Consider the following 26,822-nt stretch of genomic DNA (forward strand, 5'->3'; position numbering starts at 1 on the left):
ACTGAAGCTTGAAAAATGGCAACTTGCCCCTTTGCGAAGGTCCTAAGAAGTAGCCAATGCCTCGGCCTGTTTGCCCTTGCTCTCAGTGAGGTTTTAAAATGCCAGTGAGCTCTAATTGTGTTGATTGCCTGACAGCTGTGAACACAAGATGCTGAATCCACAACTGCAACTCATTCTTCCAAGGGCACCATCCCTCTCCCGCTAATGACTGCTGAGCAGAGCCACCGGAAGCTTGCCTGGGGTTTAGCAGCAGCTGCACCTCTGCTCTAAGAAACAGCTTGCTGCAGTCAGACCAAACTGAAGCTCTTGCTTGATTTCCCTGGAAGCTTGGGTATGTGTTGTCAGAGCATTAAACAGTAATTGTCCTAACTTAACTGGCACACAATTACTTTATGTTTGAAAGGGATTTGGCTAGGCCTACAATCTGAGCCAAGAACCTTGAAAAATCCCTACTACGCTTAGCTCTTCTGACTTCGCAGTGTGACAAGGGATGAGGGCAGAATGAGAAGTGGCTGTCTGTCTGATGGAATTGTTTAGGCACTGGCACACTGGAACTAGATGAACAACTCTATGAATTTAATTTCCTCGTTACCTCCACCACTCCTAACTTTTTCTCAATATAATGAGAAAGATCTTATAAAAAGCCTTCTGCTCTACCTCCCATCCTTCCCGAGGACTCGCTTTCTCCCTGTTTCCCTGTCAGTAGTAGTCAGCTCCTTATGTGATTACCCTGCTTACCACAGCTTTGCTAAACAGCCTTGGCTAAACATTGGAATTACCTGGGGGACTTTTAAAAATCTGGAAGTCTCGGTCCCACCTGGAGATTCCAACTTAATTGTCTTCAAGTGTGGCCTGGACCTGTGGGTTTTAAAAAGCTCCCCAGGTAACTCTAATGTGCAGCCATGATTGAGAATCACTGGCCTCCAGACCTTCTGTGCTTTGCAAATTAACAAGCAGCTAATTTTAGGAATCCCAGCTATCTCGAGAAAGTTAAGGGTGACTCCTCTCCTCCAGCCCCCAGGGCTCTTCAGAGCAAGCCCTGCTACTTCCGGTCTTTCTCAAGGGAGTGCAAAATCCAGGCAAAGAGAAGACTGCAGAGGAGCTGACTTGGGGAAGGTAGGGCCCTAAATACTTACACCATGGAGGCACTTTTAATACTAAATTTGTCAGATGCAAATTTGTCTATGCAAACCAGGGTTTACCTCTGGCATCCCCTCAGGGGTTTTGGGAGATAAGCTCCCACTCTACCCTGCGGTGTACAGATCAGCTGTTGGTGGCTTGCGAACACAGTGGTAAAGCAGTATCTCCGCTCCCCAGGGGAGCCCGCTGGAAAGGAGGTGGAAAACTGGCTTCGGTCCTTGAAACTCGAAGTGTGTTCCTCGGCCAGCGGCGTCCAACTAGTAGCTTCTTAGAAATGCAGTATTTGGGGTCCCATCCCATACCTATTCAATAACAATCTGCATTTTAACAAGATGCCCAAGGGATGTGTATGCGAGTGAAAGTCTCAGGGGCGCTGGTTTATACAACTCTGGGTATTGCAATGCGCTAAATCCTACTGAACAGCAGGGACTAGGCAGGGGAGCCACTTATTCCCCCTTCCGGACGTGGGTCTCTGTGGTGAGCGGCGGAGAAGCGAGGCTGCGGGCCGAGGCGCTGGACCAGGCCCGGGGCCGCCCCGCCTCCCTCCTGGGTCTCTGCCCTGCGCGCCGTTGCTGTGGCAGCGCGGGACGCGGCTAGAGCGGTGGCGCCCGGGCCTCCGCCTCCTCCAAAGGCCTCCCCGGACCCCCGGCTGGAGCCCAGCGTACTGCTCCCCCATGCACCGGAGGAGGCGCAGGAGCCGGGTGAGTGCCCTGGAGGGCTGCCGGGAGGAAGAGGCGCCCCCGGAGGCGGCCGCTGTGCCCCCGGCGCGGTTAACCTCGGTGCAGCAGACCGAGGCGGCGGCGGCGGCGGAGCGGATTCTGCTCCGAGGCATCTTCGAGATTGGAAGGGGCAGCTGCGACGTGGTGCTGAGCGAGCGGGCCCTGCGGTGGCGGCCCATTCAGCCCGAGCGCCCGACGGGTGAGTGCAGGTCCCGGCGCCCCCGCCTCCCCCCGCGCCTCCCCCCGCGCCTCCTCCGGCTCCCCCGCCCCGACAGTCACCCCTCCTCTCCCCGCCCGCCCCGACAGTCACCCCTCCTCTCCCCGCCCGCCCCGACAGTCACCCCTCCTCTCCCCGCCCGCCGCGACAGTCACCCCTCCTCTCCCCGCCCACCCCGACAGTCACCCCTCCTCTCCTGCCCCGCCCCGACAGTCACAGCGTCCCGAAGCCGCCGCCGCCGCCTCCGCAGCGGGGACCTTCCCCCCCGCAACCGCAGGGTCCCCCGCTCCCCCGCCGCCTCCCGCCTGGCTCCCGGCCTCCGGGTGCGTTCCCGGGACAGACGTCGCAACCTCTGCTCTGAGTCTTAACAGAAAAACTTGAGCCCCAAAGGGGAGGTGATTTACAGAGGCGGGAAGGTCACCTGCTCTGCCCCTTCAAGTTGAAGTTTTAACCCACCAATTTTTGACGATACACCGAAAGTATAAGCCTTTTACAGAGTATGCCTACACATGGTTCCGAATCCAGCTTTCATTTTGCTGACCTCTGAAAATTTAACCCCAGAGGTTTGGGGTCTTTCTGATTTTTCCAACCCTCACATTTCTTGCCATTGTCTAGAATCAAGGCTTCTTCAGGGTCAGTCTAGAAACGTTTGATTTTTAATATTGACTCTAGAATATTGAATCACAGTTTTGCGATAGTTACATCATGCGGTTTGCTTGCGTTTGCCTCTTATTGACATAAAATTTTAGTTAACCCAGAACGTGTTATAGTGCTGTAGTTTACAATAGAAATATTTCAAGTCTTGGTCTATTTTCATGTCTTATTCAAATAGTCTTATAAATAGACATAAGTATCTTATAAAGATCTTACAATAGCCTTATAAATAGACTTTTAAATAGTCTGATTTTCAAGTCTGCATGTGAGAAATATGCCCTGTTGTTGAATTAGTTTCGATGTGAGTGGTGAAAGACAGATGACAGGGAGGAGATACTATGTCCAGGGTACTGCACTTGGGAGGGGATGATTTAGGGGAAACCTTGGAATGTGGTACACAGCCTCTTAGCTACATACAAATTTATGAAATTAAAAAATTACCTTCCCTGTTTGAAAACAAGATACAATGTGCTTTTTGTCTTACAGAATAGAAAAAAGTCGCTGTCTTAAAGTTTCTTGTTCAAAAGTCTAACAAACTGAAACCAACTAGTCAGGGACCCAATACTGGTTATGACAGTGAACTCTGGTGCTGCATATGCCGTGCTTGCTCAACTAAGACTAAAACTCTTTGGCCTTAATTAAAATGTTATCAGGTGTTTTGAAACTTAAGGTGAAGTATTTTCTTGAACCTGTGAAATTAAAAGCTAGGATATAGATAGAGTTATTGTGTTAGTCTTTAAGTCAGTTTGAGTTGTGGGATGTAGAAGTTTATAATTAGAGTTTAGATTAACCCAAAGAGCCAATTTAACCTACAACAAAGCTAAAATACTATAAAATTAGTAAGAAATGAGACATTGTGCAATGAGAGATCATACAAATCAACATTGCAATGCTGGTACACAAAGAACCAAACAATGATACGGAAAAAGAAATGCTGTTTTGTATTGACAGTGGTGATTGAGGAAAAATAGGTTTAATTAGCATCCCTGGCAGCAGAATTTTAAAAGATATCTTGACAGTTTCATAACTCTAAAGGTTGCAAGTGACAATTCTTTAATTTTGCCTTAAAACCCTTTGGTTTTCTTTTCCTTCATACAGGTGTACCACTTTTTCTTTGTAAGTAACACCTGGTATTTAAACCACTTTGGGCCTCTAAAACTGGGACACACTAGTAAGTAATTCTACTTATAGAAGTAACCAAGAGATGTTTTATTTAGATAAAATAATACGAGTGGAGAAAGAGAGGGAAGTATTAAGAGATGATATGTTTAAATGTGAGAAATACTCCCTGTTGTTGAATTAACTTAGACGTGAGTGGTGAAAGGTGAATGAAATGGAGGAGAAACCGCATCAGGGTTACCATACATGGGAGGATATGGTGTGGTACCATATCATGAAGGGCCATGTCCATTGCTGGTTGGCAGGTGACTGGCTGTCCCAGCAAAGGATGGGGGAAGTCACTTGGCACTGTTAGATCATATATATGAGATGTTTGCCTCATAGTGCCTTACTTGTTTTCACTGATGAAATAAAATACCATGTGATCTTCCTCTAATTTTCCATCTTGAGTAATGAGCAAAGACACTAATGTGTTTATGAGGGCTATCACTGCCAAAATTGGGACTAATTGATGGTCTTGTTGGCAGGGTAAATGAGTATAACCACAGTGATTATAGTTGTCTTTATTGGGTTCAAGGGTGACTTGGAATAATGGATGTGTTAACCTTCCCTGCAGAAGTGAGGCTCATGGAAAAGAGCCTTTAAGTCAAGATGAAAGGCACAAAAGCACTAGCACTATTGTCTTTTTTTATTGGAAATAGAAAAATATTTTAAATCAAATGTATGATATAGTGTTATACATATGCTTCTGTATTAATTCAACTAGATCCAGCAGTTAGTCTAATAATTCTTTCAAATATTTTGATACATTATAATTGTACATATTTTAGAGATACAGATTGATGTTTCAAAATTTATATCACATAATCCAGTTAGGGTAGTGTATCCAATCACTTCATGCAGTTACCATTTCTTTGTGGTGAGAACATTCAAGACCTTCTAGCTATTTTGTAATACATAGTATTTTACTGTTAACCATAGCCGCCCGCTGTGCTTTAATAGAGCACCAGAATGTATTCCTCCTATCTAACTGAAATTTTTTACCCATTGACCAACCTCTATTTATCTTCCCTCCCCTCCCCTTTCCAGTCTCGATAACCATTGTTATACTGTCTTCTTCTATATCAACTTTTTAAAAAAAAAATTCTACACAAGAGTGAGATCAAGGCATCTTGTCTTTCTGTGTCTGGCTTATTTCACTTAATGTCTTCCAGGTTCATCCATGTTTTCACAAATAATGGGATTTCATTCTTTCTATGACTGTATAGTATTCCATTGTGTGTATATACCACATTTTCTTTATCCATTCATCTGTTGTTGGACACTTAGCTTGGTTCCATATCTTGGCTATTGTGAATATGCTGTAATAAACATAGGAATGCAGATATGTCTTCAACATATATTTTTGGGGGATATGTTTTAGGGAATATGTGATTTTTCTGTTTTTACTTTTCTGAGGAACCTCCATACTGATTTCCATAATGGCTGTACTAGTTTATAATACCAACAGTATGTGTTTCTTTTTCTCCTTATCCTCACCAACACTTGTTATCTTTTTGAGAATAGTCATTGTAACTAGAGTAAGATAGTAGATCACTGTGGTTTTGATTTGCATTTCCCTGATAATTAGTGATGTTAAGTATTTTTTATATACCTGTTGATAATTTGTATGTCTTTTGAGATGTGTCTATTAAGGTTTTTGCCCATTTTTAAAATCAGATTTTTGTGGGGTTTTTTTTTGTTGTCGCTGTTAAGTTTCTTATGTATTCTGGATATTAACCCCTTGTCAGATTTATAGTTTGCAAATATTTTTTCCCATTCTACAGTTCTCTTTAGTGTTAGTAGTTTCCTTTGCTGTGCAAAAGCTTTTCAGTTTGATGTAATCCTATTTGTTTTTGCTTATGTTGCTTATGCTTTTGAGGTCTTTTAAAAATCCTTGCTCAGTTCAATGCCATGAAAAATTTCCCCTATGTTTTCTTCCAGTAGTTTTATAGTTTCAAGTTTTACATTTGAGTCTTCAATCCATTTTGAGTTGATTTTTGTATATGGTGAGAAGTAGGAATCTAATCTCATTCTTCTGTATGTGGATATTAATTTTCCTAGCACCATTTTTTGAAGACCTAGGAGAGAGTAAAATCCTGAAGAAATGAAAGTGATCAGATGAGTTTTTTTGAGGTCAAATGTAAAAGGTCAGACAAATCTGGGTCACGGGCAAGCCAAGGCAGTGCAGTGCCTCCGTGGGGCCAGTCCCTCCTGTGGTGCCAGGGCCTGGGTATGAGGTGCCAAAAAGCAAGAAGAAAGCACAGAGAGGGGAGGGGACACGGGCAGACACCACAGAATAATTTGTATATTTCATAATTTAGCCTTGTGGTATTATCAGATCAGATATTTTCAGAGTTCAGTATTTTCAGAAGCATCCTTGCTCACCTATTGGCATTGTCTTAAACCTCAACCACGGGCAAACTTTTATAGGACCGTGTACTTAACAAGTGGCAAGGTTTTATTTGAAATATTAGATTGAGGCAGAAGATACAAGGGTTTTTGTGCATCCTCAGAGCAAGATTTTATTGTCCTATGTGACTAAATATATTGTCTTAACCTATTTCCCTCATACAGGAAATGCTACTGATGGGAAGAGTAAGTAATGGGTAGGATTAGACAATATTAAGCTCATATTTTAGTATATTAAAGAATGATCAATTTAGGGATCTCTGTACAGAAATGCCAAATGTCCACAATGCTATCTCACACTGGGAATGCATGTCTCCTCTACTCTTCCTTGGTTCTCTGAAATGATGGCCCTTTAGGGATTGGTAAATACTATACACATTTCTATGCTGATATGTGATTTTCCTAAAGTGAAATTTCACAAAACAATTCTTAGCATTGCTTTGTGAGAGTCACCGTATGATCTGTTTTCATTACAAGCGAATACTGATTGCGATTCACTAAATTAACTTCATAATTTCCTAGTGGATAGATAGCACCTTGAAGTATGAAAAGCACTACAGGGTGTCTTACAGCTTCCCTTCTCCAGCTGTCTGTAATCTGCTCTCCTTTGTGGTGTAGGAAAGGTTTCAGGAGTGGGCACTGAAGGTCCTGAGGTCTTGTCTCAGCAAACAGCGAGGTGTGTAACTGACTTTGGGCAAGTCATTTAACACCTCTGATTACAGGTTCAGTCACCTGCAAAATGAGGGGTTTATATTATATTGTCTCTATGTACTATCAACTCTGATCACCTGTGAAGTTTCATTTTAAAGAAAATATCTATTTCTATGGACTTTAAGTGCTAGGGCATTATGTCAAATTAAATAATTCTGAGTAAGTTTTGAATGGTCAAGAGGGCCTACCCTCTGGTGTGTGTGGAGGGAGATGTTGTATTTTACAGCAGGAACTTCATAGTCCTAATGAATTTCTAATTAGAAGAACCACATGGGAAATAGAGGCCAAAGCCCCTTGCTTCCCTTCTACACCCTCAGGGCACAGTGATGAGAGGTGGGCAATCGCTTTGGCACAGGTCTCATCTTTGGAAAGGAAGAAACCATTTTCTGGAAGAAAAGAGTTGGTCAAGGCTTAGTTGTAAGCCGATGTTTCATTATGAACAAAAGAATTAGCTCATTCTTTCATTTCATACTTTTGTCAAATTTTTGAGCTGAGATTTTATGTTTGATTAGCATTTGAATTTTCCAAATATGTTTAAAGATGAGAGTTTCAAATGTTAATCATAGTTTACTGGACTCTATTTTTTATATGCTTGTTATCTCAGGTTACTAACTTCATGTTGTTTTTTCCAAAGGGTATCCCTGACTCAAGTCTAAGCTCAGCTGAATTAGAGCAGCGACTAGAAAATCTGAGAAGGCTGGGCTTCAAAATAAGATCTTGAAAGTGTTTCTTACTGTTATAGGAGAGTCAAAATCATTTTCTTGAGCCCTATGTTTATATAAACATTTACTTTCTGGAAACTTAGCACCATGAAAAGTAATGTGGAAAAATGTGAAAAGGAGGGAAAAACATTTTAAAACAAGAGTTAGTGATTATGTGGGACTTAGCAGAACAGAGTATATTCTAAGTAATAATCTGCGTAAGCTGTTTGGGAACAGATGTACGTGAAACAGATACCCGGTGTTCTGTTGTGTACATCCAAAGTGAGACATCTGTTGGTGGACTGTGTGGTCAGGAATAATGGCAGCTAGGGTTAAACCCCAAAATGACCTGCTACTCATGTGAATTATTGAAGGACTGATTACTCAATAAGCCATGATGCTTTGATTCATCAGTCTACACATTAAGGAGAAAATGCCTCTTTAGAAAAATTTAGTATGTTTCTACACTGTCAAATTTAAAGGAATTTTTAAAGATGGGTGTGAAGATTAAAGTTTATCTGGTAACTGCATATACTATCTGCTTGTAAAGTTTTTACATGTTTTGATAAGTCCATTAATCTAGCATAAAAACATTCTCAAAGGTTTTAGCTTTTTATTAAGGTAAGTTGGTCCTCACAGAAAAACAAACGTACAGTGAATGTTCCAAAGCAGGACTGTCCGGTTAGACTTTCTGAGGTGGAGAGAATGCTCATATCTGAACTGTCCAGTGTAGTTGCTGCCAGCTACATACGGCTATTGAGAACCAGAAATAATGACTAGTGTGACTGAGGAACTAAAATTTTAATTATATTAATAAGTTTAATACCTACATGTGGTTAGTGGCAATTGCATTGGACAACACAGCTCTAACATATGGAGAGTTGAAAATGTTCATTTTCTTTATTCCCAGACTTTAGCTTTAATCTTTATTTCTATATATAAAGGAAAGTATAGCTTATAAAAAGTTAAACCTAATGTAGAACTGATATGGTCATACAATTTGAGATATCTAAAGATAAAGCAACTGAGTCCAGAGATGCGAAAGTGGCAGAGCCCTATAACATATTTTGTGTGTACAGAGAATGTATTTGTGAATTAATTGGCTAGGCAAAGTTAAAGCCTTGTCTATAAAAATCTTTGTATCCTCATGGCCATTGTGATTTATTATAGGCAAACTTATTCTGTTTCTTACTATGAGAATAATATATTTGAAATGGTAACTATCCTAGCTTATGTAAGCTGACCCCATGAAAGTCTGCAAGTTAATGTTATTTTAATATTTCTAAATATGCTACAACCATGTGGCACCATCAGAAGGCAAGTGCAATTTAAAACTGATCTACTTTTGTGTTCCCTCTCTTTCTCCCTTCCCTTACCCTTGTAGGGCCCCTTGGGGCTGGAATTGGCACAGAATTATTCCCCTAGGAGTGGGAAACAGTATTCTCACTGAAGCCAAGGGATACGCAAATTGAGAGTCTGATAGGCTGGGCCAAGGTCAGTAAGCCAGAGAGGGTGACCCGAATGGGACTGTCCAAAAGCAAGAGGTCCTGAGGTAAATTGCAGAAAGCTAAACATGATGAAGCTAAAGGATTAGAAAGCCTTGGCAATGGGTATTGGAAACAACAGAGCAATTGGGTCTGCAGGGAAGATATTATTGCCTAGACTGGACATTTTTGTCCCCAGTGCAATTTGGGAAAGTGGACCATCCTTGTTTAAAGGGCCCGGGGATATAGTAGATATAATTCAGTGCAGTTGTGTGATCTCGGCACCAGAATACTCATCAGAACCTTGTTGCTTGTTATCCCACCTACCCTGTTACTTGACTGGGTTATTAGATTACATTTCAGACATTGACAGGTCTACAAGCATCTCATGGAAGTCCTAACACACACCTCTCTAAGGCCTTCTATATGATTGTATTTCTGCCCAAGTTTTAGAAGTAAAGTACTGATGATGGGGATAACAGATAATGAACAAACGAGTCCTGTGTGTGTTGAGCAAAGGGAAAGATCTCCCAGTAGCTGTGGCTTTTTATATGCTTTTGTGTTTTCTAAAATCAGTGTGTGTTGGAGGAAGTCAAAAAGAAAGTGGGGAGGAGTGTGGAATTGAAGGAAATTACACCTTCTGCCAACTTTTGTCATGGGAACTAGAAGTTGAGGGATCCTAGTGTAATAATGACTGAATGAAGAGGTTGGCTGCCAACACAACAGTATACATACAAAAAAAAAATTAGTAGGTAAGGTTTTTTTCATCATTGTGCTACGGACTTATGGTAAGCCTAAATATAATTCTAAAATAATGTACCAGCTGGCATCAGGGAATTCCTATGTACATTCCAAGATTTTCATCAGAAACAATGTTCTGGAAACAACCACTGCTGCTACACGATAGTGCCCAGCACTTGAATAAAAATAGTAAACACTTATTGGTGTTTTACTCTGTCAGGTCCTGTGCTAAGTAGCTTATCTTGCTTAACCTTCCCAGCAAGACTAGTCTAGATAAGATTTTATCCTTGGGGCCCAGAGATGTTAAATAACTCATCCAGGGTTATGCTAGAAACAGAGTTTCTAGGATTCAAAGCCAGGCAGGCTGACTCCAGAGCCTGTACTTGGAGTGCTTTCACAAGCAAGAATTCCCCCTGTGGCCTTCAGGGGTCTGTCTGACATCTGAGTTAGTGATAGTTAAGCATTTTGGTCCAAATCAAAAAACCTTGAGACAATATTATCTGACTTCTTTCAGGTTTTTAAGACAGATCTATCATAGACAGTTCATTCATTTCTTTGGCCACTTCTAGTTTCTGAATAAACAAAGAAAACAGGAAGAATAAATGAGAGTTTTAACAAGTTTTTCTTAAAAACCTAGTTCTTTATTATGGAAACACCAAACATACCCAAGTGTAAGAAGAATAATAAGCCTCCACATACAACTCTAAGAGGGATGAGGTTCTATGTGTAACACACTGAGTTTAAACAGTTCTCAATTTACAGCCAGTCTTGTTTCATCTATGCCCTACCCATTTCCCTTCTTCTGGTATAATTAGAAGCAATTCCTAGGCATCAGATAATTTATAAACATCTCCGCATGTATCTCTAGGAGACAAAGATTTAAAAAATAACAATACTACTCTTCCAATTTAAAATAATCCTTTATATCCTTAAATATCCGGTTAGCATTCAGGGTCCTCTGATAGTTTCTCTCTCCTTGTCTCTTTTTTATGTAAGTCAACATTGAAATAAGGTCCACATTGTAGTTGATTGCTATGTCTTTTAAATATTTTAATCCACAGATTCTTCTCTCTTTTTCTTCCTTCTTGCAATTTATTTTGTGAACAAACTGGTTTGTCTGGCCTGTAGTTTCTCAGAGAATATGAAATATTTATTGGGGGAAAATGTCTGTGAAAAACAAAAGGGAGAGGAAGCAGGTTGGGCAGGGAATAACCTTCAATCGGGGGTGTTAGTGTGCGTCCTGTAAAGGGGCTGAAGCAGGCTGGGGCGGGGAGAGCCTCGGACCATGATGTAGAGCTGGCAAAGTCTTTGCTTACCTGTGGTCAGCGTTGGGAGAAAAGACTGCCTGTGAGGAGTCCTGCCTTGGGCAGACATGGCCGAGCCTCAGCTGTGCTTGGCCGTGGGCTGCGGGCTGCCTGGGAAGCAGCTCAGCTCTGAAGCTGAGGTGGAGCGTGAGGGTGCCAGGAACTTGGACTGCTGTAGTGCTAACTAGTCACCGTAGCAGAATGAGCAGAATGGCAAGTTCCTCCTCAAAGGTAGATCCCAGCAGCCACAGTGACCAATAAGATATTATCATCATCATTATGAACTCAGGGATTTAATCATGAAATGTATTTCAATTCACAGCAATGACTATTTTTACTGATTTTCAAATCACTATTTTGAATTTTTGGATCAATGGGAGCCCCTTCAACTTGATTTGAGTCCTTTTGACATTCCCTCAGCTGTCTCTGATAGCTTCCTTGCTTTCTGGAATGGCAAGATATTCTAGACTCATCCTGAACATTTCATGCCTCAGATGTAAGCCAACCCTATCACCAAAGAGACTGAGTTCCTGTCATTGGGTAGTGGTATGTTTTTACAGACCACAATTTGAGCACTAAGCATACTCACTGCTGAAACTTCCCCTGTGTGGCCCTTGTTACCAATGTTTTTCAGAAAAGCTAGGAAGTATGTTGTTTTTTTTTTTTTTTAAATAAAAAAATGTATTATGGGATTATGCTGATACTTTCAATTCAAGTTCAGGACTAAAGTATTTTTTACTTTGTTTCCTTTCTCCCACCCTTAAAATCCTGATTTCTAACTACAGCATCATTACTCATTTGCTTTGTCTTGTATTACATATACATAATAGAATAACACCACCAATGCTACTGTCAAAAATACAATTACCGAAAGCCCTTTAAGAACTATAATTTTTTTATTCATAGAGTGTACATTGCTAGGGACATGTAGTCAAATTGTGTTTTAAGTACACTTGGAATAATTCCTGTCTATGAAGTTATACCTCCGACTTATTTTTCTCTGAATTGTTTCATTGTGTTTTTCATTTTTAGGCATTGCTTTGTTAAAAAACCAATTTTAAAGTATTTGTATGGTTCCTAAGTCAAATCTACCAAACGAGCTCTATCTTATGAAGTATGGCTTTTATCTGTGTCCCTTCTACCCCCTTTCCTTCCTTCCTATTATAGGAAAGCTTATTTGTTCTTTCAAGTTTTGGGTTTATTTTATTTTTAAAATATAAGAAAACATGTACATATATTTTTTTACCCTGCCCCTCCCACCTTCTTAAATGCATGGTGACATACCATATATGCATTTTTCCACCTTGATTTCTTCTTCAATTAACAATATACTCAGCAGATCACTCTGTAGTACTATACAGAGAAAAAGTCCTCATTTTCTTTTATATCAGTACAGCAATCCATTGTGTACTGTAGTTTATTGAACTCTGTCAAAGGATTTGAATTTTTCTAGTCATTTTTGCTAAATATAGTGGTTTAATGAAAAACCTTATTTATCATTTTGTATTTTTTCCCAGTGAATTTTTGGGATTGATTCCTAGAAGTGAGATTGTTGAGTCAAAGAATAATTGCCTTTATACTTTTACTCAATATTACAAAATTCCCTCAGAAAGTTTGTTTTATTTTGCTTTTCTATCATCACCATATAAGAGCATCTGTTTCCTGAAAATTTCTCCAAAAAAGCATGTTGTCAAACTTTTTTTTTAACTAACCTAGTAGGTGAGAAATGATATCTCAGCATAGTTTTAATTTGCATTTTTTTATTAAATCATTTCTGTTTTTAGTTTATTCTTCCTAACATTTAGTGAGCACCCATTATGTGCTGGGGTCTTTGGTAGGCTGTAGCATGCTACAATCAATTTGACACAATTTCTGACTTAAGATATTCACAATCTACAGGAAGACATATCAGCAAAAGAATAACTAGGTGATCTATTTTGTGTAATTGAGGTATTACAGAGCATTATAAATGGTCATGGACAAATAGGTAAAGGAGAAAATCATTCTGTTGAGTGGGCAGAGGGAGGAGATCAGCTTATGGAGGATTTGAGGGTAAACTTGCATGTGGGCCTTGAAGCATAATTAGGAGTTAGTAACACAGACAAGAGTAAGGAAACCATTCTAGAAAAAGAATATTTTGGGAAAAAATTTCTCAGAAGAGACTGCTTTAGTCTATTTGGAAAATAAGACCGTAGTCTTTGGGGAGAGCATATGTTTATGGGGGGAGATGACAGTGCTTTGTAATTAGTCAATAGTTTGTACAGGGCCTTGACTAGCATGCCAGGAAGTTGGTATCTCAACCTGAGGGTTGAGTTAAGGGGTGACAAAGGCTGGGTGTTAGCAGAGATCAAGTGTTTTTTTTTTTTTTTTTTTAAGGTAAGTGAGTTTGGGTTTTTGAAAGGCAACCATGGTGGCAGAGTAGAGTTTAAACAGGCTCCACATTGAGGAGCCCAGTAGAATGGCCCATATACCGGAAGATCAGGAGGCAGTGTGTACAAGGCAGGGAGGAGGGAGAGGCGAGCCTGGCTGTAGGGGATACTGGCTAAGATAGAATTTGGAGGATGTGGTCTTGAAAAGGAAACAGACAATGGTGATGCTGAGATTTCTAGCTTGGTCAGTGAATGGATGGATAGTGGACACTGCTAAAAAAAAAAAAAATTTTTAAATCAGAATGAGAATCATCTTATTTGAAATGTATTCTACCAAGCCTTAGCATCAAATGTGCCAGTGACTAGCAAAATGTCTAAACAAGAGGCAAATAGTGTGAAAAATGCACAAACTGGAGAAGTTGCTATGGAAGGACTGTAAGTTGAACCCTATCAAGCCTACAATCTGTGTTTTCTATAAGCCTTAGGCTCTCTCCTGTATCATGTTTCTTATTACAGTAGAGGCTACTTAAATATCATAGTTTAAAGCTTTCTCTTTTCAGACAAATATTATTCATTAAATGTTAATAAATTTATAATCTATGTACATTCAAGATATTCAGGTGGTATTGAAATGTAGAAAGTTCATGAAATAGTAATTTGTAAAGATGTCTATTACTTTCCATTAAATGTGGAAAATAACTGTTTATACCATTTTGAACTTAGAAAAATTATTTTAAATCTTATAATCTTCATGTTGGTATTTTTTTGTCTAATAAAAATATTTACCTAAAATGAAGCTTTCATATTTACTAAATGTTACACATAAAGCACTTTTTAGTGTCCATCTGTGCAGGAAGCATAAGATCAATAAAGTTGAGCAGCTGTTAGTGTGTATTGGTTTCTTTATATTTTAAGCATGTTTTCATGTTTTCAAAATGTAAAGGGATTATAGTATGGTTGTGGTTTTCATTATACAGATAAAAACTTACCACAGTTAAAATCTTGGTGGATTTGTAATGCGTTTTTTAAAGTCATATTCATAGCCCACTTAGATAATATTTAGATACTTATAGTAAACTAAACACTGTGGATACATTTTTGTCATGGGATTTGATTTATAATCTCTTTTTCAATAAAAAGCAATAAATTTTTCTCGAAATTATATTTATTAATCAAGCATTTTTCATATTTTTGGGAAAAACACATCTTGGTACCCTGGCTGCTAAACTAAAGACACATGTATCATTTTCCAGGTTGTCTGAATGTTTTACATTGGGACGAAACCTACTGTTATTGGAAATAATTCATGCATGAGCTTTATTTTTGTGAAATCTTCTTGATACACGAACACCTGCTTAGCTATATGTCAGACTCATCTTGCATCCAATTCTTCTGCATGAAAAATATGTACATTGAAAGGCCAAGTGCTTTTTCATTTCAACATTCTTAGAGTATAACATGATTCTCAATGATTTGTATGGAAAACTATGGAGTACCTTTTGGCTTTGACTTTTCAAAAACCAGTCAGTAACATTTAATTAACATCCATTGCGTGCATTGTACACTTTTGGGTGATATGATTAGTTCCAAAGGAATATTCAGGAACTTAGCCTTCTAAGATTGAAGGTGATAATATACTCACTAAATTATGTGCTGCTTTACATTAAAATGATGATTCAGCAGTTACTTATTGCTTAATTACTGAGTATAGGACACCAGGTTGAAACCATTAATTTTTGAAGTGAAGAATTCATGTTCTAAACTAACCAATTTATTAGCATTAGCTTTGAGAATAACAACTATCTTCTCTATTATTCATGGGTGGACTGGATAAATCAGAAAACCCCATGTTGGAGGTCCCTATAAAAACTTCAATATTCTTATTTGGTTAGTGTTCTGCCTTTATAGGAGTCTCATTAAAATCAGTTAAATGCAAACTCTGAAAATTCAGCATACTGTCACATTCAATTTACTGTTAAACAATACTATGCACTGGAAAAAAAATTTTTTTTTTCACCTTGATGAAAGCACTGGTCATTACTGCTGACACTGATGCTCTTTTGTCTGCACATACTGTTGCAACATAATGTGTTGTGCATTTGATACGGATATTATCATATTGCCATAAGGAGCTGCTATTATTTTAGACACCAACTGATTCCATGATAGTGTCAAATTTCTTTAACATATGCTTATGTTTTTGTACAAATGACCCCAAGAAACATCTGCTAGTTTTGTGGTGGTATCTACTGTTTTCTTTTTAGAATTTGACCTGTCAGTTACTTTTTAATGTGAATCTACAATATTTCCTTAGAGTAGGCTGCCTTTCTGGTTTTTATGCTATTGATATTAAGTAACAAAATTGAGTTAGAAGTTTTATGGCACGATTCAGAGAAACCGAATGTCTGTATAATTTAAAAAATAGCTTTTCGTGATTGTGCTTTTAACTTTTTGTCATTGATTGACACTTTAAAATAGAAAAGTGCCCTTTCAATGGATCTTCCAGCATTCAAATTTAAGTCCAAAATCGCTTTATGTTGATCCTTAAATTACTCTTTGAATTTGACAATGTGTGTGGTAGTTGTGTTATACTATTGTTCAGTTTATATCCTGTGGTAGTTGCTAATCTTCCTTAGTATCTTTGAAGGGCAAGCAAAGAAGAAATGAAGTTTCTATAAAGTTGTAAAATCTTTGCTCTATGGAGATGAGAAATTTCTAGATAATAGATGCTGTTGATTATAGTATAGCTGGGATGCCTTCTTTTCCTCGCCTTGGCATGATCTTGACTGGGAAGCAGCAGTCAAGGATTCCCGTTGTCTGACACTCCATCTTCTACTTTCCACTTTGCTTCTCCTACATTTTTAAGGACATTGCTCTTTATCTAAAAAAATAAATAAATAAATAAAGCAACATGACCTTTTATGTATGGTACTTAAACCTGGAACATCAATAAAATAACAAAACTTTCTTTGAATAGCAGTATTTGTCCATGCTTTTCAGAGGAAAATGTATAGATTCTTTACAACTTTTATTAGAGGATGTTAACAATAAAATTTTGTGTTACCTACACCCTCGATACCAAACCTAAACCCAGTGTAGTAAGGATGCCTAAGAGGTCTAGTCCTTAACCACAGTACATACCTCTGTTAGGATAATAACTGTTATTTCCTTCTCATCTGCTTTCAGTGCATCAGCTGTTGTCCTCCTCAGCTCTAAACATGTCATCATTTACATCTCCATGCTCATTCATTCGCCTTGCTGCTCTTAGTCCCCCTCTGTCCCTTGGGTGACTTATGTCATTAGGACAACCTTCTGTCCCCCTGCTTGCCACCACTTGGCTGACACTGAGCCGAGGCCCTTGCCAGTTACTTTAGTTGCTACACCTCTTGTGGCTCAGCTTTGGCCTCTGTGATATCTGCGCACCTTCTACTCCAAAATTTAATTCTGCTGGGGATGGCAGGATTACTGAAAGCTTTAGTTTCGGTGATAAAACCCAAGCATGGCTGTGCGGAGTGCCTAAGTAGCTTTTCGTTTAGGTCTGCAACGGGAGAGCCAGGCGCCTCTATGTCCCTTGAGAAAGAGGAATTTCCCTCAGCCCTCAGGCCCCAGCACTCAACAATTTAAGTGGGCTGGATTCAAAGGGGAATGTAACTCCCCGAAATTGTGGTTTCGTTTTCCTCTGTGTATGACTGCAGTAGGACCACATAGGGGAAGTTCCTGGGGACTCTTCTTGCTTTGTGAAGAGCAGGCCATTTACTTTCAGCCATAACTTCCCACCCCTTTGTCCCCACTACCCTATCCCAGGTGCCCAGGGAACCATAGGATGGAGGAGGACATTCATGCAAAGGGTCTTCAGGTACTGGGTATAGCTGGAGTAATATTTGAAGTATAACAGACGATTTAGTGATTTTCGTTTGATAACTTATTACTGCCTGTACTTTTTGTTGTTAGTGCAGATAAAATTCACTGTACTAGAAACTGTCATGGGGGTGAGGAAAATAAAAAGAAATATATTCCCATTAACTGTGTATGTTGCCAGGTATGATACCCTGAACAGGTGGGCCCATAATTGTTTACTTGATGCTCTTTTTAATAAGTCAATTATATCATGGGAAATTGAAGAATAGCAAAATTAATTTGTTTAAGCATTCTTTAGGAAATCTTGCATGCATGTTCACTAGAGAAACACTGGGCTTCTGCCTTAAAGGACAAGGCTTTGTTTTGTTTTTAATAAGACACACTCTTTATAATTAAAACAAAATCCCAGTGTTAAGGGATTACTGTTTTAAATAATTGGATTTCTTTTGTTTGTTTCTCTGATCCCCACATATGAGAATAAATCTAATGGTGTCTTAGGATAATAAATATTTTCAGATTAAAAAGTTCTCTTAACCACTGAAATTTAATAATGCTTTTCAAAGTTTATGATAGAAAAGAATGTAAAGTCAAGAATTTATATTTGGGAAAGATAAAGATACAGAACCTGGTTAAGGACAACAGAAGCTGTGGAAATACTCTTTTCAAATGGTCATATATTTTTCTTTATACTTTTGAGTAACTTATTGTAAATAAACTCAGTATTTACATAATTTAAACCTGTCCTCAAAATGCTAAATTTGGTGCTCTGTATTTCTTATTTCAGATAAATGCTTTCCTAAAATGGTATTTTAATATCTGAAGAGATGGTTTAGTTTAAAAAATGGTTGGAGTTACAATGATATAGGGAAAAGCAAAGTGTAAATGTCTAGTTTTTGTTACTTGTACAAAAACTTTCCAAAGAAGCTCTGTTGACTTTTTCTTCTCTTTCCTCATTCCATACTGCAGAGCCCTTTTCTGAGGGCTCATGTGTGAGCCCTGGAGAGGATAAACATCAGGGTGGGTGGTAAGAAGGGGGAGTGCTTTGCTTGAGGCAAAGTCTTCCTCCATCTGGGACCTTCTTAAAACCCTCCAGCCCCTTAAATCGGGGCTTGAGCTCCCAGGGAAGAGGCTATGTTGGGAGCAGCAGCGTTGGCAGGAGGGGAGGGAATGAGATGTGCAGGTGGTTAAAGGGACATTTTCCATTTGGTCACTTCTGGGCTTTGATGAACCTTTTCAAACTGGTCTGTTTCTCTACTAGTCAGGGTCTTGACAAATTTCCAGATGTAGCTATGCTATGTCCTCCTGGGTTTGCAAGCCCAAGGAGGCACTGGTCCTAGTTCCAGCACAGGACTTTTGAAGAATTAGTAGAATTCCGGGAGCAAAAATATCAAGGACTTTTGAGAGATTTTCAACTTGATCCTTCAGGCAGGCAACATGAGAAATATTATAAATGGTATTTTGAAATCTTAGCCTTCATCTTCTTAACATTCATCTTCCTCTGTACCCCCTAGACCATATTGCATCTTAACTAATTCTCACCTAAAATAATTTAATGACCTCCCAATATAACTCTAGCATTCTAATTAATAATCTATGCAATTATTTAGTTTTTTCCCCCTTTGGTATTAAATATTCTTCAGTGTTCACATTTGGAAATATTGGAACATATTTCCAATATTAATTTTCCTTGGAAAAAAAAGAAATGATCGTTTTCTGTTTTCTGTGTTTTCCTTGAGATGGTAATCAAAAAATAGGTCACTCCATGAAGAAAATTCAGAGATGCCAAAGAAGAAATTAAAACTGAAGACAAGTTGAATGAGGACGGTGTATTAGTCTGCCATAACAAAATACCACCGACTGATGGCTTAAACAACAGAAATTCATTTTCTCACAGTTCTGGAGGCTGGAAGTCCAAGATCAAGCTGCTGTCAGGGTTGGTTTCTGGTGAGGACTCTCTTCCTGGCTTGCAGATGGCTGCCTGCATGCTGTGTCCTCACATGGCCTTTGCTCCCTGCCTGTACTGAAACAGATCTCTGGTGTCTCTCTTCCTATAAGAACACCCGTCCTATCAGATTAGGATCCCACTTCAGTTACCCCCTTAAAGACCCGATCTCCAAATACAGTGACACTGGGGTTAGGTTTTCAACATATAAATTTGAAGAGGACACAATTCAGTCCACAACAGATAAATTTGCTATAGTACTCCTTTAGCTACATTTTTTCCCAACCTTGAAAGTGGATTGTACTCCTCCCCCCAAATTCCTGTTAACAGGTGAGGCTTTTTGTTTTAATTTTTAATACAATGATTAGTGTATGGTTACTTAAAAATGACATAAAACACCAAGAAATAAGAATTGTTAGGAGAGTGAAGTGGCTTAGAAAGATGGGTCATTTTGGACATTTTTAACTAGGTTTCTTCAACTCTAAATGTCTGTGGAACTTGGTCAATCTAATCAGTCTCAATGCAGCACAACCACCACCTTCTACTTCTTTCTACAGACAGGAGACATGGCAGCAGTAGCCTCTCTCAAAGGTAGTAAAATACATCTGAGTATCACTGACATTGTCGTAAGTTTGCTGTCCTTCTAAAGTTTTCTGGGAAGTACGAATAACTCAAAGCTGCATCTTGTTGGTCGAGATTATTAATGTTTGGGGAGAGTGCTGTTTGATCCCCGCTGTTTATTAAGTGTTCATTTCATATTTTTGCACTGAAATCGGTGTTCACGTATCTCCATGTCTCCCTGAAAAATCTTTCCAATAAATACCTTGGATATTGGGATGTTCTTAGACTATCAGGCTGTTGAGGGCAACCTTAAAAGGCCGTGCAGAAAGTGACTTAGGTTGTTATAGCTCTGCTTTATTCAAGTCTGAGCAATTTACTTTTTTAATGCAGTCAGAATACTGACCTACATTTAAAAGTGCAACATTGTCCTAGCTGTTATCTAAATCCACGGTGCTGGATTTAGGAGAGTAAAATACAGAAAAGAGGCCACCGGTATTACTTTCTCTGCTGTCTTTGATCATAAGTGATCACCTTCTTTTTTTTTTTTTAATTAGGGGCTCTACTTTAGAAAGAAAACTGAAATAAAAAAATTCACTAAGATTCTTATATGAAATCGTAAGAAAGACAATTTTCAGGATCATGGAGTCATGTTATTGAAAAATGCCAAAAAATGATCTAAATAAGTACTAAAACGAGTTAATTTCATTTGGAAATAGTTAAATTAGAATTAGCTTCTTTTGGTGAATCCTTTTTTTTTTTTTTTTTTTTAATCTTCTGAATATTTGCACTTTTGCTACAGCCATTCCCCCTAAAGTAGACATGAGACATGAAACTGTGTCCTTATCTTGGTTCAGGAAGGCTCTGAAAATGCAAAGCAACAGATGTTATACCCAGGATAATTATATGTATCCTGGAAACATATCTTTATTGAGTGGAATTTGTTCTTTGGGAAAACAAAAATTTGGCAAACAAAGGGCATTAACTTGCTGATCTCAGCAGTAATTACTTGGGCTAGATTATAATAATCTTGTGGGGGTGGTAACTGCATGCATGTATTGGAAAAATATAATTATAAAATATGTACATTAAAAGGAAAACTAACCTGTATAAACTTTAGTTCATTTATCCCCTTGAAGAGCGAAAAAAGAAAAAAGCCCTCAATTTCAGTTTTTGGAAGTTTTTTCAACAGCATTTTGGAAGAAGTTTCCAGGATTCCAACTCCTAACATATGTTGATACTGAGGGCTTTGCCCATATCCTCGGTAGGTTCTGCCTTTGTTTTCTTAATTATGCCCACTAAAAATAGAGCATTTTAAACAAATGAACCAATCACTGATCTTCAAGCATCACAGTAACTCTCTGAAACAAGTCCAGTTATTTGTACCAATGACTGTACTAAAGCAGTGGTTTGTATAATTTTTGATCTTTTCATTCCAATGGCATCTTAAACACCTTCTTTCTCCTCTCCCAAAAGAGAAATCAAAGCAGAGCTGTTTAGGTCCATGCCATAGAAGAATTATCTGGAGGTCAGTTTGAGAACCACTGTGTAAACCATTTCTTAAATAGGTACCTACAAAATTGTGAGAGTCCTTACAAACATTTCTGAAGTTGATGGTGTTGGTTTTGGAATCTGAAGTTTAAATAAGAATTTGTCAGTGGTCAAGTTCCAAATAGCTGGTTAGCACCAAGGTCATCTAAATGTAGAGTAGTTTGTTTTTCACAAAAAGATTTAGAACACAAACATTCAGGACAAGACATTATTTATATTTTAAGATTATACAAAATATACGTGACAATTTCAGAATATCTTAGATAATAAGCATGTATTTTTGTTGTTGGTGGTGATCTTATAGATATGCCGTCACCTAGTTTCACATTCTTAGCAACTCTTTCACCTGTAAACTGTTACTATGACATAGTTTTTCACATTGTTGAGAAGCCGCGATGGTGGATAAAGAGTGGCACGCTTCAGAGCTGGTGAGCTGCCGCAACGTGTTTTATGCTCACGTCAGGGATGTATGCAGTGTCCCTTCCAGTTACAGAGCATGAGAATGTTTTCCTCCTCCGCAACGTCTGTGTATTTCCACAACAAAACCCAGGATCCAAAGAAAAACCGCTCTATTAAACCAGGTGTTTGTGATCAAATATCTGTTCCACACTACATGATCATTACTTTTTGTCAAAAAGAAAAACAAAAAGCCATCTCATCCTGGAGTGGAATTGATAAAGAACTTTGCAGATAACACTTTTTGGATGAATACAAACTGAATTTGGTACATTTCCAAAAAATGTCTGGGAAGATTTGTGCCTAAATAGGAACGGTGACAGTAGCAGTAGTGCATGAGTCAACTTCTGGTAATTGTTTCCTCTTACTCTTATTTCAAATGTATCTTCCCATTATTGTCTATATCTTGCAATTCCTATTTTTCTCCTCCTAACCTATTCCATAAATTGCTTAGTGGGACCTTTTTACAAGGGAGATTTCCTAGTCTGCTTTAGGGAGGCCCTTAGGATGCCCGCTTTTGTAAGGCAGTAATTTGGAAGTAGGAATGTGGTGAAGTTCCACATGATGGTTAGCTCCCTGCCCTGCTTCCGTTCCCCAATATCCAATATACTGAACTGCTACAGGGACAGAACCATATCTAATCATCCTGAAATCCTCAATATTTCTCAATACTCTATCTAGTATACAGCAGACACTCAAATTTTGAAACTAAATAGATTAGTGATGGAAGATATATTTCCTGTCTCTACAATTTGCAAAGCAATATGATCTCCAGATATTAGAATGCTAGGTGAGATACTATAAGAATAATTATTATAAGAATAATTCTTCAAAATGAAAAATCCAGTTACTATTGTCACCATTCTCTGTTGAAAGCTAGGGAAGATAAACTGGTTCCCAGCAAGGGAGGGTCCATGTGTGCCTGGTGCTGGCCAGAGATCCCTGATGCAAAGGGAAGAGCAGACCCTGGTCGTCTACTGAAGAGCAGAGGGTGACCTCAGTGGCAGTAAGCACAGGCGACTCATCTCTGTGTCCTCTCTCCTCCTCTCCTTTCTGTACGGATTTCATCCCTTTCCCCAGAACCTTGTCAAAAACTGGTTTCCTTTTTAATACTCCAAAACATGACAAAGTACCTAGATCTCCTTTCTGAAATATTCAGGGAGCGTGTTTACTAGAAGTTTTGCTTCTCAGTAGGGTTGTTAAACGGACAACATTTGGGGGATTTGGGAGAGAACGGGAGAAGCGAGGCCCCTGTGATAGAGCAGCCCTGGGGAACTGCAGTTGACCAGGCCTGTCACCTGTCCTGTACAGTGGGCACGTGGCCCCTAGTGGGTCACTGACCAAGTCACCATCTCGGGGGCTATTCTCTTTCCCTCCTGTGCCTTCTCATGTTTCTTTTTTGTTCATGTTACTTCTCTACATTGATTATTTTTCCTTATTTTTTTCTTTATATTGCTATTCACTCCTACTGCAGTTTCTTTCGTTGTTCTTCTCTTTTCTTTCTTACTCTGCATTCATTGTTTCCCATTTGGAATATTTAGAGATCCATCAAAAAAAGTGAAATAACAGGAGAGAAGTAAACACCAGTAAAATGAGGTATTATAATAGTATATTACTATACTCTTGAGAGTGGTTGAAACATTGGTTTCTGGAGTCAAAGCTATTGATTAGAATTTGGGCTTTGCCATTCCCTGTGAGACTGTGGGGCAAGCTATTTAAACTTTAAGCTTATCTGCCCCTCCTTCCAGGCTGTAAAATGGGATATAGTAATAGTATCCAGTTTATGGTGTAGTGAGCATTCAGTGACATAATGAATCTAAACCTCTTTGCACTACATAGAACAGAATTTTTTGTCTATTATAAAGAATTATTATAGCATTTTAGAGGCTAGGTACAGTGGCTCAAGCCCATATTCTCACTTTGGGAGGGTGATGGAGGGGGATCACATGAGGCTAAGAGTTCAAGACCAGCCTGGGCAACATAGTGAGACCTCATCTCTACAAAAAATAAAAAATAAAAAAATAAAAAATTAGGCAGTCATGGTGCACATGCCTGTAGCCCTAACTACTCAGGAAGCTGAGGCAGCAGAATAGCTTGAGTCCAGGAGTTGAAGGTTTCAGAGAGCTATCATTGTGCCACTGCTCTCCAGCCTGGGCAACAGAGCAAGACCCTGTCTCCAAAAATAAAAATAATCATTATTATTTTAGAGCTGGAAAAAAATTTTAGATTAAATTAAATAGAATATTTGTCATTTTTCTTACTAGAGGGCAAGTTTGTTTTGTTCATCACTGTTCCTCTAATTCCCAGAACAATGTCCAGCAAATAGTGACTCCACAAATATTTGTTGAATGAATGAATGAATCTATTCTAATCTTATTTTAGGGGAATGAGCTATCAGACTCAAAAGTTAGAACATTTTCCTGAGGGTTGGTGACAGAGTGAGGGACTAAATCTAAGGCCTTCTAATCCCTGCAGTATCCTCTCTGGGAACACTGTGTTGTTTTCTCAGTATTTGTTTAGTTTATGTGGTAAATGGATAGGAAGCGTGTGGTAGTATATTAGGATAAACTTTGATAATGAGATATACTTGAAGTTCTTGTTAAAAGTCATTGGCACAACCTTTATCTTAATTTCTGTATCCTTATCTGTGAAGTGAGATAATTTCTAACTCATAGCACTATTATGAGGATTCCTGTGTCTTCGTAGAGCACTTGGTCTCATTTCTTTGCCCGCCCCACCTCCAACTTTCTAGCTAAACTTATTATACATTCTCTTTGTTTCCTATTCTTTCTTGAATGTTCTATAATCAGGCTTTTGATTCCCATCACTCCACAGCTCACTTGTGTCAAGGTCAGTCCTCATCTGGCTTGACCTGTTTGACAGGTAATCACACTGTTTTCCTTCACTAACTTTCTTCACTTATTTTCTAGAATGTTAATCTTTTGGTTCTCTCCCTACCCCACTAAGCTGTTCCTTCCCAGTCCCCGTTATTGGCTATTCTCATTTTCTGGAGCCTGTCCTCTGACCTCTTATTATCTCTGTTTCCATTCTCTCTCTTGTTGGACCTCCTGTAACTTCTGACATTAAATGTCTAAATGCTGTCAACATGCTGATGACTTTCAAATTTATATCTCTAGTTCAGACCTCTCCTCCAAATTCCAGATTTATCAATCTAAATGCCTACTTAAATATTAACTTAGAAGTCTAATAAACTTCTCAAACTTATGTTTCACAACAAACTCCACATTCCCCCCGAACCCTCCCAATATGCACCTCTTATGGAATTTCTCATCTCAGTCAATAGAGACTTCATTCTTCTGATTGTCCAAGCCAAAAACACTTAGCGACCTTCTAGATTCTACTCTCTCTCTCACCCCATATCCAATCCATCAAAAAATCCTGTTTCCTCTTCATTTGAAATATATCCTAGATTGAGTAGCATCACTGCCATCTTGGTATTACACACTGCACTAAGCTAATATGGGGTATATATGATATAACACCCACAATCGGCCTGTAGTAGCATCTCATAATCAAACATTAATATTTTTTAATGGAACACTAAGAATACCCATGCTAAGAGGGTTAAGTAAAGACTTAGAAACCTCCTTGTCAGTTCAGGCCCAATTTGGCTGAAGAATGAGGTCAGCTCAGGTTTTATTTACTGCCAAATGATTTAAGAAAAAACTTTACATTTTCAGAGCTTTGGGGATTTTGGAATTGCAGATGAGAGATTCTGGACCTGTACCTACATGGCTTGCTCCCATATTTTTTTCCAATCTTTGTTCAACCATCATTTATTGGGTAGTCAGAGGAGATCACAATCTAAAAGGCTTCTCTCTGTAGAACAAGTCTGGCATGTGGAAAGTGGCCAGTTAACAATCGTTGAAAGAAGGAATGAAGCACAAATCATTTTTCACTCAAATATGTGTTATTTAGAAGACAGTGGCCAGTTTAAGAACAGTTAACCATTATTGGAAACAAAGTACTATTTGATTATCAATAGTTAAACACTTAGTATTAGAAATATCAGAAATACTTAATGGACGAGTCATCTGCTGATACAAACCCATTACCTATTTTAGTGCCTAGTAGCGTTACCAGTTGGACTCTGTTTCATTGATCTGTTATTGATTTGGCATGTAACTTTAAATGTCATTCTAGTGTAATTAGATCCTTTTCTGATTGCCCTGTGTCTTTAAGCATTTTCAAACTGTTGATCAAAGATATTATTGTTTTAATCTACTTAAAATTAAAAATTTTAATAGTCATATCCATTTTATGTATCACTTATAGAATTAATTGAAAATAAGGGATAGTGAAAAACTTATAAAGATCACCTGAAATTTTAACATTAATTTATATTTCTTACATAAAGGAACTTATTTCTCTCTAAAGAAACTATGAGTAATAATATATTGTAATGATATTTGTCTTAGTTTTGGTTGAGTATCCACAAGAGAAAGTTAGACGTGAGTAGGAATTATTGTACTACAACTTTCTTAAATGGCTCTCTTTTAAGAATTGTGTACTTCCAGAAATTAATCATTTTTCTCTTCTTTTGAGCTTTGGGACCATAATTGTATTTAAATTGCTTATCTATTTTAAGGATGCATAATAAATTATTTAACATTTATGTTCGATCAACTTTGTAATTTGTATGATTTTTTCAGGAGAACATTTACAAATTTTAGGAAATGAGAAAAATAGAAGTATTATAGTTTTACTGTATTTAAAATTGGCACGTGATCTACTGACTGAAATCCTTCAATCATGAATTTTTATTGTTTTTCTGTCCAAGACTAGATATGGCAGAAGTGATTTTATTTTTTTAATTCACATTATGA

At 38.4% G+C, this 26,822-nt stretch overlaps 1 protein-coding gene across 2 annotated transcripts in view; it reads left to right on the forward strand.

Annotated features, from left to right (window-relative positions):
- Positions 1 to 1,736: 1,736 nt before the first annotated feature.
- Positions 1,737 to 26,822, forward strand: part of CERKL (ceramide kinase like) — a 92,941-nt gene continuing 67,855 nt past the window's right edge. For both annotated transcript variants that reach the window (XM_045559317.1, XM_045559316.1), the window contains exon 1: positions 1,737 to 2,058. In XM_045559317.1, coding sequence (XP_045415273.1) covers positions 1,815 to 2,058 — 244 coding nt within the window. In that variant the 5' untranslated portion in view covers positions 1,737 to 1,814. The remainder of the gene's footprint in view (positions 2,059 to 26,822) is intronic.

Source organism: Lemur catta, chromosome 8 (genome assembly GCF_020740605.2).
Source record: "Lemur catta isolate mLemCat1 chromosome 8, mLemCat1.pri, whole genome shotgun sequence".
In the NCBI taxonomy this organism is placed as follows: domain Eukaryota; kingdom Metazoa; phylum Chordata; class Mammalia; order Primates; family Lemuridae; genus Lemur; species Lemur catta.